The sequence below is a fragment of the Daphnia carinata genome, chromosome 3, assembly GCF_022539665.2.
Source record: "Daphnia carinata strain CSIRO-1 chromosome 3, CSIRO_AGI_Dcar_HiC_V3, whole genome shotgun sequence".
Classification (NCBI taxonomy): Eukaryota; Metazoa; Arthropoda; class Branchiopoda; order Diplostraca; family Daphniidae; genus Daphnia; species Daphnia carinata.
The window spans coordinates 4,584,685-4,597,270 of record NC_081333.1 but is presented as its reverse complement, the minus strand read 5'-3'; the positions used below and the strand labels follow the sequence as shown (position 1 = coordinate 4,597,270).

The window sequence follows — 12,586 nt, the reverse complement described above, 5'->3', positions numbered from 1 at the left end:
TGTAGTGTTGGCATTAGGTTACATGCACTAGTCAGTTATGCCCCGGAGAAACTAGAGATGTCGGGAAAATAGACATGTTAGATCAAGTCCTGTTGAGAACTGAAATAGGGAAAGCTGAAGCAGGAGATTAATAAACATATTTCCAGGAGAAAGTGAAGTAAAAACAGAAATCTCTTCTGTAAAGTCATTTCCGTTGCTAAACATACATAACACTGGTATACAAGTCCTAGGAACACGGATGATTATGCCATGTTATCATCTCGTGCTGGTCAGACATATCAAACGAACAAAGAAGGGGGAAAAACATGGTTATCTAAGAAAACAGATATATAAGAACCTTTTAGGCTGAAGACGACGTTTCAAGATTGTTTTCCTTGACACGTCAAGCTACTTTGCATCGAGGCATTAGAACCAACACAGAAGACACTATCTCCCTAGTGCATCGCTTCACCTCGGTCGCAGTAGAACTTTCCAACTTAACCGCTTTTGTTGGTTCGAGCCGTCAAAACTGACTGATCCGTAAGCTGTTTTATTAATAGCAGATACCCTGTAAAATTGTACATATATACCCTTCAAACAGACTGTTTACTGAATAGCCCATTCGTGATAAGATCCCGCTACAATAACACCGATAGCTATTAATATGTTATACCTCGATTTCATTTAAATAATTCCATTCTCAGCCATTTATTTTTACGAAATAAATTTATTTATCTGTAATCAATATTATATATACGTGTAGGAAGACCATGGTATTTCGGAAACCGTAGCTCAGTAACTCATTTTTTAAATTTTAAATTGTAAACTGCACTGTACTCAAAATGTGAAAAGCAGTTGCAAAAATGTTTAAGTAGAATGTGTGGGTTTTCTAGGCGTTCCGTTCAAATCCGATGGTTTCCTTGTATCCCTTGCACTAAAAATGGATAGGCTAAGGTGGGGGACCACCTAGGGTGCGAATTGACTCGGAATTGTTAAAGTGGGAACTTCCGGCATATTGTTCGATCAACAAAGATGACAATGTGGGGTGCGCCGTCGATGGAGAATTCTTCTTGACATTTTAACGCCTGAAAACAATATTCGTTTGCCGTTTCCATAAATCTTTTTGATCCATTCGATTCCAAATATATCTACGGATGAAGGCTTTTCAGTCATTTTCTATTGGCTTCCCCCCTCGGCTGCCCAAAAGTTATCTTTCGTGTTTTGCTTTGAAATGGTACATTTTATACGCCTTATATACCACATCATATAAGTAAACGAATATAGCCTAACCTAAAATTTTGATGTAAATTCTGAGAACACCGCAAAGATAATGATAATGGCAAAATGTTTAAAGAAAGTATTAAGTGGATGTCTTGAAATTTTTTGCATTTAATTGTTGAAATATTAGTGCCAAAACAAAAAAAGGGTAAGCGTGCATTGCTTGTATACACATAGATACATGAAATACATACGCTACGCCACGCATAAGGAAATCTAAATAGACTAATATAAACCATTCAACACGCCCTTGTCGCATTGCTATTGAAAGTACAATGCCGAAAAAAAAAGAGGGTGACCCGAGGAGGCAGAAACCGGATAATGCATAGGCGGCCTGTACATGAGCCATATCACCCCTATGTATCGACTAGCTTGAGGACGAGAGATTTTTTTTTTCAGTGTGGAAGGTGAGGAAGAGGCTTCAAACCTGAAAGCGTATACGCTTATAGTTAAGAGGTTCAGTCGTCGAATAAACCTCTCTTCTCTCTTATAGCCCAAATAGCGCCCAAGTGCTAAATCCATTTTCTACTCGCTTGAACTCGTATAAAAGCTCACCGACCGAACACAGTTGGTCTCGTACACACAACAGCGGGGGTCTGGTTTGACAGCCTTGTCACCTTTAAAAATCGTTGCTACGATACATGAGGGTCAATATTCAGTAAACGATGTAAATAGGCTCAAATGAAATGGAGGGAAAACACAATAAAAGGGGGGAAACCGACTTCCGGTAAAACTTCGACGTCTGCATTGATATCAAATCAACCTTTCTTTCTTTTGGTCAAATTTATTGGAATTGATATTATTCATCATAACCTGTAATGCCTGCTTCCTAATTTTCCACACCCAGTGGGTCTAGTTCTTGTATTATTTTACGATCACCACACCATAGCTCCCACCTTCATATGGCTACTAGTTGACTGTCTGTTCCAGAACAACAAAAGCTATCCATACCATGCATATTAATCTAACGCATTAGTCTCGTTCATAATTATTAGCATTAAAAGTGTCCATATCAGCCAAAATTTATTTTGCTGACCAATTTTCAAAAATCTGAAAATGGAGTACAAAAGCTTAATGTACATTTTTTTTAGGTGCGAATGTGCGTGTGTTTTTACACATAGACTTGGTTACACAGCTTCACCAATCAAGATAGTTTTAAGATTTTCAGTTTTATTGATTCACGTAATAATAGAAAGAGGCCATTTATGTCCAGGGTCAGTCATGTTTGTCCATCATCTTATACGGTTCACTTTGCTTAAGAATTTGATCTTGCAGCTTTAAGTCTATTTTCCAAAAATAGCTCTCCTGTACAAACTTAAGTTTTCTTTTATAATTTACTTAATAGTTTGCCAAGCAGCAAGTGATTTAAATAAATTATTGCTTATAAGCGTGCAGCCGGTACGAGTTGATAGCTAATAGGTGACACCAAGGGCTGCGGATAGCCATCTTTCCGAACTCTCACCGTCAGTGAAAGACGTTGAAAAGCTAAAAACATTTATTAAGGTTATCCCCTTCGTTGTCAAAAAAACGATAATATGGAAAACGTGCCTCCAAATATTTTTAAAGGCTTTTTGGCTCTTCAGTGCTGTTAGACAAGCCAAAACGGCTACTTTGATAAACACCTTACCAGAGAGAAAAGTAGCCTACATAGGCTAGGTAAATATCTAAAAGAAAGGGAATCTTCATGCGAGAACGGAAATAAGTTGACGACTAGAGGATCTCCAGAGATCATTCCCTGAGTCGGTTTGCTCTGTCTTGTGCAATATAATCCAGCTTAGACAACGAAATGCCCCTAAAAACTAAATGCTTGTACACTAAAAGTATACTCGTATATTGCGTATAAATAGAAAAAAGGCAATCATTTTAACCAACTGAAACTACTTTGTTATTTAGAGTTAGCTGTTTGTTTTTACATAATTTTTTCTGCGTCCAAGCTATTGTCCTAGCTGATAAACAGTTATAGTGTACATGCTTACACGTTTCCATCTGAAACGTTTATTTTTAGTTCGCATGTTGACCTACAGTAGACGGTTTCTGATTATTTAAACATAGGAATGACCTAAGCACAGTAACTCACTTGATAAAGCTATACGGACCACGAGTATAGATGGTACCTTCTCTAGTATAGCATCAGGCTGAAAGCTATCTGCTGTACGGCCGCATTTGAAACTTTAAAAAGAGGCCTCGTTTAATCGATAGAGTATCGTGGAGGTTTGTCGTTTCCAGTGGCTTTCGCTCGAAACAAGCTCCTCCTTTGTTGCGGGTATTCAGCGGTTTATGCCCTCCCCGGCTGAGGAGTACCGACCAATGTGGCGCGTGATCACTTGAAACCCTTGCGCAATTTATTCACGAAGACTTCGAACAAGTTAGAGGCATCACTTTGTTCGAACCGCTTTATAAGATAACAGAAGACAAAAGACAAAATTATAAGAGCTAGAAAAGCACGTCCACATTGTGTTTTCGCAGCAATACAAAATGTTTTATCGCAAAAAGTTGGCATTAAAAGACTCGAGTTGAAATTTACGTTTAGAGTTAAAATGATTTACAATTAGATGCTATTACAAGGATAAGCGTTATAAATATCTTAAGCTATTCAATGTTTCTTTCTATTAAGAAAGAGGCAAGCAATCGCTGTAGGCCTTCAATGTAGAGTCCAGCCCCTTTTTTTGGGATGACCCCGCCCTTTCTCGAGCGCGTCGAGTCCCTTGAGTTTCCACTTCACACGAGTGCCAAACACTACGTGATTCTCTTTTGGTATCCGATGCCGGTGGAAACGAGACGCACGCGCCAGTCCTCGACACTTACCCTGAGTGAAATTCCTCTCATTTCAACACAACAGAAGGACAAGCTTCCTCTTCAATCTTGCTTCTTGAGAACATTTTTTTTTTGTTGGCACACTCACCACAAGTGAAAGGAAGTTGCCCCATCTTGCACTTTGTTGGAACAGTGGAGTCGAATTGTGAAACAGTGATCGACATTACTCTACTGAAACTATAATCTTTCGCAGTGATTTCAAATAAAGAACAAAGTGATTGTGATCAGTGTGTTACAGTGACTTAAATGTGCTCGTTCAAATCATGATAACCTCCCTAGCCGATTCGATCTCACTGTCAAAGAGTGAGGAAAATCAAAAGTAAGCATTTTACACGGACGATCATCTTTTCTTTAAACAGAGTCGCAACTCTTCCATAAAAGTAGATTAGTTAAAATCAAATCTTGTATTCAGAGGTTACAAATTTGTCATACTTTGATCGAGTGATAGTGAGTTCATATCAACTCTGCCTGTATGGAGATGGAAATTTAATGCGATGTAATAATAAAAAATTCTGTGTAGAATGACGGACGTGAAAACGAGCGTCGGTGGAGGAACAAAGCCATCGGGTTTCACAGTAAAAGACATCTTAGATCTACCAAACGTCAAAACGACCAGCTGCTCAAAAGACAAGATTTCACCTTCTACTGGAACTGGTAAGTCACACCTTGTTTCCGAATGGTTTTAAAATTTCTGTATAGCTATACACACACAACTAGAAAAGCATTTCAATGCCCGATCTCATATAGCGGGGGAGCAAAGTAAGACATCAGTTCAAGTTGTTTACGCGCAGAGGGTTAGCAGTCGTAGCTTCCGTTCAAGTTTCCAACGATGGTTGCAAGCCCACCTTCAGAATGCAGCAATCATGACGTTGCTTAAGTCATAAATCTATAAACCTATTCCTTCTTTTTTTTTGGCAGAAGGGCTTTTGACGAGCAGTTTGTTCTCACCTACTTTCCAAATGCTCGGAGAGAGCCTTCACGGACCTTATAACGGCTCATTCCCACGGCATCCGACTATCGAATACCCAGTTGGTTATCCGTCGGATCTACTCTATAGTTTAGCCCGATGGCCTACGTCAGCGATAACCACGCCGAATCGGCACTTAAGTAAGTTAACATTTTTTTGCAACTTTTATTTGTAATTTATTTTTTCTTTAGGAGGGATCTATCATTCATTCATTCGTAGGTTTATCTTAACGTTTCTTAAATAGCGAGCTTCTTAATTGCAGTTGAACTGTCGAAATGTCCAGCAGTTTTACGAGTAAACTTCCCGTAGTTTCACTTTTCGTTTAACGTTGATTCAATCAAAACGCTCGAGATATTTCGCGAAAATGAGAGAATATAACAGGCTATACGAAGCAAAGAAATTAATAAGGTTTCGATTTTATTTCAAACTAAAGGCTTGGGACAACTCGGGTTGTTCGCCCATTCCCAGCGTCAACAGGCGGCCGAAAACTTTGCTATGTCTTCGTTGGAGGCCAGTTCTCGGTGGGAAGCGCGAACGGCCAAAGCGAGGGCTACCATCAACGTGACGCCTCTCAGTCCCGACACAACTTGTTCTACGCCCATTCAAGAAGCTAATGCCAACTTCAAAGCCGATAGCCAACAGTCCCGTTCGCGTCAGGATGACGCTTGTCCCGATAGCACTGACTGTAACAACGGCATCCTGGACGACAGTAGTGACCTGGACGTTTTCAATGCTAGTGGAAGCAGCGGTGATATGCGCGATGATTCCAGGATGCAGGATGAAGGACTAAGCGACAGCGATGACGACGAAGATGACGAGCTCGCTCACGGGGCGAAACGGAAAGAGCCGTCCCATTCCCGTCTGGAGAGAACGAATGCTGAAGACGGACAAGGTATGAGCAAAAAACGCAAAAGACGTGTATTATTCTCCAAAGCTCAAACCTACGAACTAGAGCGTCGTTTCCGCCAGCAACGCTACTTGTCCGCACCCGAACGAGAGCATTTAGCCAGCATCATCCGCTTAACGCCGACTCAAGTCAAGATCTGGTTCCAAAATCACCGATACAAGACGAAACGAGCCCGACACGAGAAAAACGTTCAAGATCTTCAACAGCCGTTACCTTCTGCCCGGAGAGTGGCCGTCCCGGTCCTTGTGAGAGATGGGAGAACTTGTATGATTGGAGGTTTGACTAATGGCGCATCCAGTGCCAGTAACATCCCGGGGCCTGACAAATCCCTCAACAACGTCCAAGCTCACGAATTTTCACTGACTAATTCGGCAGCAGCAGCGGCTGCTTGCATGAACGCCATGTCTTTTAATAGGAATGCACCAAACATGGTCAACGCATTCAGCATGAATGGGATAGGAGCCAACAGCGTTGATCCGTCTTCCATGCAACTACCATCTTTAGCCACCATGAACCAAAGCCTACGCCCAGCACCGATGGCGCAGCCTATAGGCTCTTTGCCCTCCACCATTCCCGGGTCTATTCCTCTAACGCAAAGCCATTCTTTTAGTTTTGGACCACAGTCTCGGTGGTGGTAACGAACACTCCAGGATGTTCATTCATAAGCATTTTATCATGTGCTAATTTGAACCTGCGTTTTGCTAGCTTTAAAGGCGAATATTTTAAATTTCTTGTTAATTGGGTGCGCACTCAATATTCCCAGCCCAAACCACATGTAGAAGCGCAGTTGCTTACGACTTTGTATATGATCTCATGTATCATTTTTGAGCTTGTATCCCATCTATTTATCACGAATCCCGTCGCCCTTATCGAACACAAATTGAACTCGTCTATTATTCATAGACCGATGTGTTACCTTGAGCACTTTACTCAATTAAATATCAATGGCGGCGACCCGATACTTGAATTTTCAGTAACCAGGCCACTGAGCTCAGCTTTTGATACTTAAGTTTCGCAAGTTCTAACGTTTGTAATGCTTTAACCTTAATGTTTTAGGCATGCTACTTATCCTAAAGTAAATTGTTTACAAATTTAATGTAGGTAGGAAATTAGAATAATTTTCCACGACTTTTTAAAATAAATAGATCATGAAAAAAAAAATACGCTTGAAATATCTGATTTTTTGCGTCACAAAATTCAGAATAAATAAGACTTAATTAAACATCTGGTCGCCGCCTTTTAAACAACACTTTCTTCTTCACATTCCAGCTTCTTTAAAAACAACTTTTTTCCCCTATCCATCTTGAAACCACACTGAAATGTAAAGTATAAAATATTATTTTCAACCTTTTATGTGTGTAACCCCTTCGTACTGTGGCAAAAACAAGTCGGAAATTGTTCTAATATAGCGTTACGGTATGGGTTCATGTTACGGAAATTGCAAGATAAAAAAAATGTGTAATGTGGCATGAACAATTTTTCGGTCCGCTTTAATTTATAATATGTTACAATAGTACAACGGTGAAGAATCAATTACGTTAAAGTCATTTGTACATCCCCTACCCTGTTTTGTGTGCCATAAATAAGCTAAAACATAAGTGAACCACTGGCTTTCTCAGAGTATGAATGGTTGGCCGAATTATACAATACAATGTGAAAATGTAAAAAGAAAACAAGCAATGTATATCATTATCATTATTTTTTTTTTCTCTATACGGGGAGCAGGGGGTGACAGGGTGAGATGATGGTCCTGTTTATATAGCCAATATCTGCGATTTGCTTCATCTAACATATTTTTATCGAAGGCTGGATAACGCGAGCTTCGTGGACAGGACGAGATTGGAACAAGATATAAGAATCAGAAGCTATTCTCCACTACGTCGGGGAAGAGGGGAGACGCCTAAATCCGGAAATGTGTGTACATATATACAAGGGGTATAACTGAATCTGTGTTCTTATCTCTGTATGTGTGTGTGTGTGTGTGTGAAAGGGAAAAAAAAAAACCGTAATCGAGAATATGTTTTTGGGGAGGAGCCATACAAGAAGAGGCTGATGACCGCTGTGTGTATATTCATCCGTAACGGGCTCAGTCAAGCGGTGACCGCTGATAGCCATAGTCCTCCCATTCCCGATCGGCGGGACCTCAGCCAAAAATGCACTTTCAACTCCCCGACTTCCTGCCCACTGCACCGCAAGAAAATAGATAAAAACCGCAGCGATTGATTTTTTTTTTTTTAGAATAAAGATGTCAAGATAGATTTTTTTTTTTTTTGCTCTCCCCAAATTTTTGTAATCTGTAACTATATTATTAGTTACTTTTGAAAATTCATTTTGACACATTGGCATTATTAGCAAAATTGAAAAAAAGAGAGGAGAGAAAACTTAGGTTCAGCCAAATCAGGGAGGGGTTGGGCAAATACAGCTTGTAGGTCATAGATGTTTAAGGTTCCCTTCCTATTTGTTCGCTATTTTCCTCCTCCTCTTCTTTTTTTTGTGTGTTACAGCAGACTTTCGTTCGTGGCTCTTAACAATTGCCATTTTACTTTTCCTTTTATTACGGCACATGCTATTTTACTGGAATCCCCACCTCTGTCGAAGGCCGCCCCATTGACGACTGATTTCGAACCTACAAACGTTTTTAACGGAAACTGGCTACATAATGCCACTATTGCAAGGTTAACATCCTGAAATGAAAAAGAAAGAATTCCATTTTTCGGTACACTTTTCCTATTTTCCTTAAGGGATCATTGCATAGTCTACTATTTGCGTATTTATGCATTTGTACAGCTTTGCAGTCATTCAGTTGACATTTTGCTTTTGCCACGTATAGACGAAATACTATAATGCTACCCTAATCACAAGTGTGTAAACGGTGTTGCACAAAGACCCTAAAATCGTTACGAAGCATTTGTGAGGGGTACTATAAAAGTGCCGGGCGAGTTCATTATTACAAATAGCGGTGATGTCTAAAAAAAAAAAAAAAATTTAGTTGTTTGTTTTCGGAAATTTTTGGCTTTTAATATAGGACAAACTGGTGAAGAAAAGTGAGACAACTCTGTTACCATTAAATCGTTTACCCTTCACCGGATACAGCTTTGCGTGTATGGATGCCCGACGGGGCAAGTGTCCATTAATAACAAGCAACGCCCATGGTACTCTGGAAGTACCACAGAGAATAAAAAAAAATAAAAAGCCTTACGGATCTGTGTGTGTGTGTGTGAGAGAGAGAACGAGAGTTGCACAGTTCGTTTATAAGCTACAGGCGAGTATTATACAAGCGGTAGGAGTTGATGGTATATAGGCGTTGGCAGCCGGAACAGCAGGAGGCTTGGTGCATTTTAGATGACTCGTTGTCTTCACCTAAGCAGGATTGATGACTCGGACCCCCAACTACTATAGACGCTGAAATAGCTTACTACTACGCGCTGAAGCGACGGCGCCGTATTCTGCCCTCACACAAACGCTTCTGTTATGCCATCGCAATCACGCGGCCGCCCGCTGTTTTGGCTGACATTTGCACCGAGTATTCAACAGTAAAGCCCGCCTTATGTCTAACCAGATCCACAGCCTGTCCTATTAAACCCCTCGTACGGAGGGGGTTCCTGGATTTCGTGGTCTCTCTTATTGGCCCAATCATTCTCACTTTGAATTGTCGTTGCCAGAGATTAGGCCTTTATTTCAATCTATATGTCTGCCTGTGTATCAACCGTTTGTTTTGAACTTTTCATTTCCAACATGGGTCTTTACAATAAAATGTACCGTACCGTTCGCATTTAATTTATATTGCAAATTATGTTTAACGTAAAGGAATACCAAGATGTAGTACAGTTTTCAAAAAAATTATTAACTCGCAATCCTTATTCAATGTCCTTTAATGTACTTAATAAAATCTTGGACGAGTTTAGGCTTGACAACAATTTTCCTTATATTTCAGCAATTGAATTTTGAACGCAAGTCCACCCGATTTCTGTCCTTGGTTTGCTAGGCATTTTAGGTTACTCATTTTATACAAATCAAAGTGACGAAAACTTTAAGGAAATATTCGAGATCACTCTACTAACATTTTCCCCTTCGGTTTCAGTTACAGCTTTATCGTTTCATTTTTTTTTTTTTTTTCTTAAACTGCCCTGGACGTTTAGAAGAATGTAGCATGACATGTGGCGATACTTGCTTCATGGTCCTTTATCCTGAACAAAAAAAAAGAAAAAATTAGGTCGAAATCTTCTATCCACAAGAGTGGTAAGTTTTATAGAACTGCGTGATGCTTGATAGGCTTACTGGTCGAATTCTTGAATGTTATTTTACTCTGCAGCACAGTTCGTTTGCTCGGTTTTATTGGAATGTTTTCCTTTTGTTGGTCAAAATTCTCATCAGACGCTATCTAACGCTTGCCTGTATAGCGAAAAGACTGGGCTATAGTGTCGAGGCTTATAGCGAGCCGTACTGTAGCTGTTAACAATGGGGTGTTGAACCTTATTTATTTTTAAGGGAGGGTGTGTAACCCTCCGTCTATCCGATCACTTTAACGATATCAAAAGAACCCTGTTGGGCTTAGACACGGTGGTTTGACAACATTACCGATCGCTTTAACAGGGATTTCTATTAATGCATGAACACAACCGTAAGGGACACAAGAGAGCGGGGGGATATCCTATTGAAAATCGCCCCTGTATGAATAGGTCACAGTTTTGTGAGCTTCTTTACGCTGCGAGCTGATTTCGTGACTCGTTAGCAACTAGTTTACGTGCTCAACACTCAAGGCTTTTAAAATTGTTCACCTAAATCTTTAAATAAAGGTACGGAAAGCGGGCTCGATTTGTTTTATACAAGTAGCAGTCGACATAGGCGCATAGCTTTCTTCTATTTAAGTCCGCACGTAATGTTCTTTGATTCAGTCAAATGGAATTAAATTCACCTTTTTTTAAGTTTCTATGAAATCATTGAACTGAATGTTCAATATGTAATTTTCGTTTATGGAAACGTAAATGAATGGTCGGTGTCTAACGTTATTTCTAACAAATACGATGATGGTTTTTGTCCATATTTTTTAAACAAACCCCGATTTGCAAGGATAGGACGATAAACGCTTATTTCAAGTATAAACCATTTATTCACATAAAGTGAAAAGGTTCATTACACTGAAGAGGATTTGATAAGTTAAGTTAGCAGGTTCCACTTATGGAAAACAGGGGAGTTAGTGAGTCACGTGACCAAGTGACGAGCAAATTTCATCTGATAACAGTTGACTGGCATCACGAAAGCGATAAAGAGCTAGAACGGTTATTGCTTCGCCCAACTCCACTTCCTGACGGTTTTGAATGTGCGCATGTAATAGTCTCTGTCGTTCGTTATACTCAAAGTCTTTGGTGAATGCCGCGAGAAAACAAGAGGACAACTAAATAAAGCCAACACGCAGTTCACCGCTACCCTCCTATTCCGCTGTGCTATTTGCATCAGGATATGTAACTCCCACGTCTTCGTGGTGACAGCCGCCGACATTAACTGACTGACGTAAAACTCATGGTATACGCAACGCTGTTACTTTTCGCTCCATTTTCTCAACTATTCAAATGAAAACTGAACTTGCTGACGTTGTACGATTGCTTAATGTTTGAAGTCTTTTCGCGAGTATTGGGGTAAGAAAGACGAGTACAAACCACACCTTGCATTTGTTTGTTGGGGGGGGGGCTGTTCATTATAGGGTGTTACGTAAAGTAGGCATCCACTATTGTATTAAGAATATCATTGGCTCTCTCGAATACACCAGGATTATTTTATCACCATTTAAATATCTGAATGCTGAAAACTAACCGGCTTTTTGTGTAGCAAACGGAAATTATTTGTGATCGAAATTATATTTAACTTAAAGATTGATCAACACGTATTAATCTTTTATGGGAATAAAATGACGAAAAATTATTTTTTATGAGAAATGGGACATCACGTTCTACCTTCATGACATCCGAATTGGGACATGGCGGATCAGAACAAGTTTCTTATTGTACCTGGCTTTAATCTCGTCCCGAAGATGCGACGCATATCTTTGTAAAATCTGAAAGAAAAAGTCAGTTGAACACAGAATATAGAAGTTGCCTTTCAAAGTTGACATTCCCTTCAAAAAAAGAAATGGAATAATAAATAAATAAATGAATAAAAACAAGTAAATAAATGGCGGTGAAAAAAACCACTTTGGACTTTTTTTAATCCCACTTCAGTTTATTGTATGTTCCTTTGCATATTATATCTTTCTCTTATTTAAAAAAACAATTTTAGACGAGTGACATTTGCAAAGAAAAAGTCATTTCCTTTCTTTTGTTGGGCCTTTTTGTTTCCAATGTCGTGTAGCTAACATGATTTTTATTTCTTCTGTACTTTACGCAATAAAGCCAATAAGATTCTGAGAAGAAATTCAAAGGCGAGCTGCCCCCATTTGATCCCGCATAGCCGACCTGCGCGTCACTCAACTGCCCCAATGTTTCCTGCTACGTGGAAAGAATCCATGCATGCAAACAAGTTTTAACTGATAGTAAATATCATAAAATGGCAATTCACAACCTTTTGTGAAAAACACGTAAATGGAATATGATGACTGGTAGGCCTAATTGATTTTTCCTGATTAAATCGTCATTGACTGGCTAGCT

The 12,586-nt window shown here is 39.6% G+C and overlaps 1 protein-coding gene across 1 annotated transcript; it reads left to right on the top strand.

Annotated features, from left to right (window-relative positions):
• The first annotated feature begins 4,022 nt into the window (after nucleotides 1-4,022).
• On the top strand, nucleotides 4,023-7,592 carry LOC130693783 (homeobox protein GBX-2-like). Its single transcript, XM_057516990.2, has 4 exons — nucleotides 4,023-4,390; nucleotides 4,592-4,725; nucleotides 4,990-5,178; nucleotides 5,472-7,592. The coding sequence occupies exons 1-4, from the start codon at nucleotides 4,335-4,337 to the stop codon at nucleotides 6,581-6,583; spliced, it is 1,491 nt and encodes a 496-aa protein (XP_057372973.1). The 5' UTR covers nucleotides 4,023-4,334; the 3' UTR covers nucleotides 6,584-7,592.
• The last annotated feature ends 4,994 nt before the right edge of the window (nucleotides 7,593-12,586 follow it).

Bases quoted from the DNA above. Each gene is read 5' to 3' on its own strand.
- LOC130693783 (XM_057516990.2), top strand. From the start codon at position 4,335: ATGATAACCTCCCTAGCCGATTCGATCTCACTGTCAAAGAGTGAGGAA. The intron at 4,391-4,591 runs GTAAGCATTTTA...AATTCTGTGTAG, and splicing joins AAGAGTGAGGAAAATCAAAA to AATGACGGACGTGAAAACGA. The intron at 4,726-4,989 runs GTAAGTCACACC...TTTTTTTGGCAG, and splicing joins TTCACCTTCTACTGGAACTG to AAGGGCTTTTGACGAGCAGT.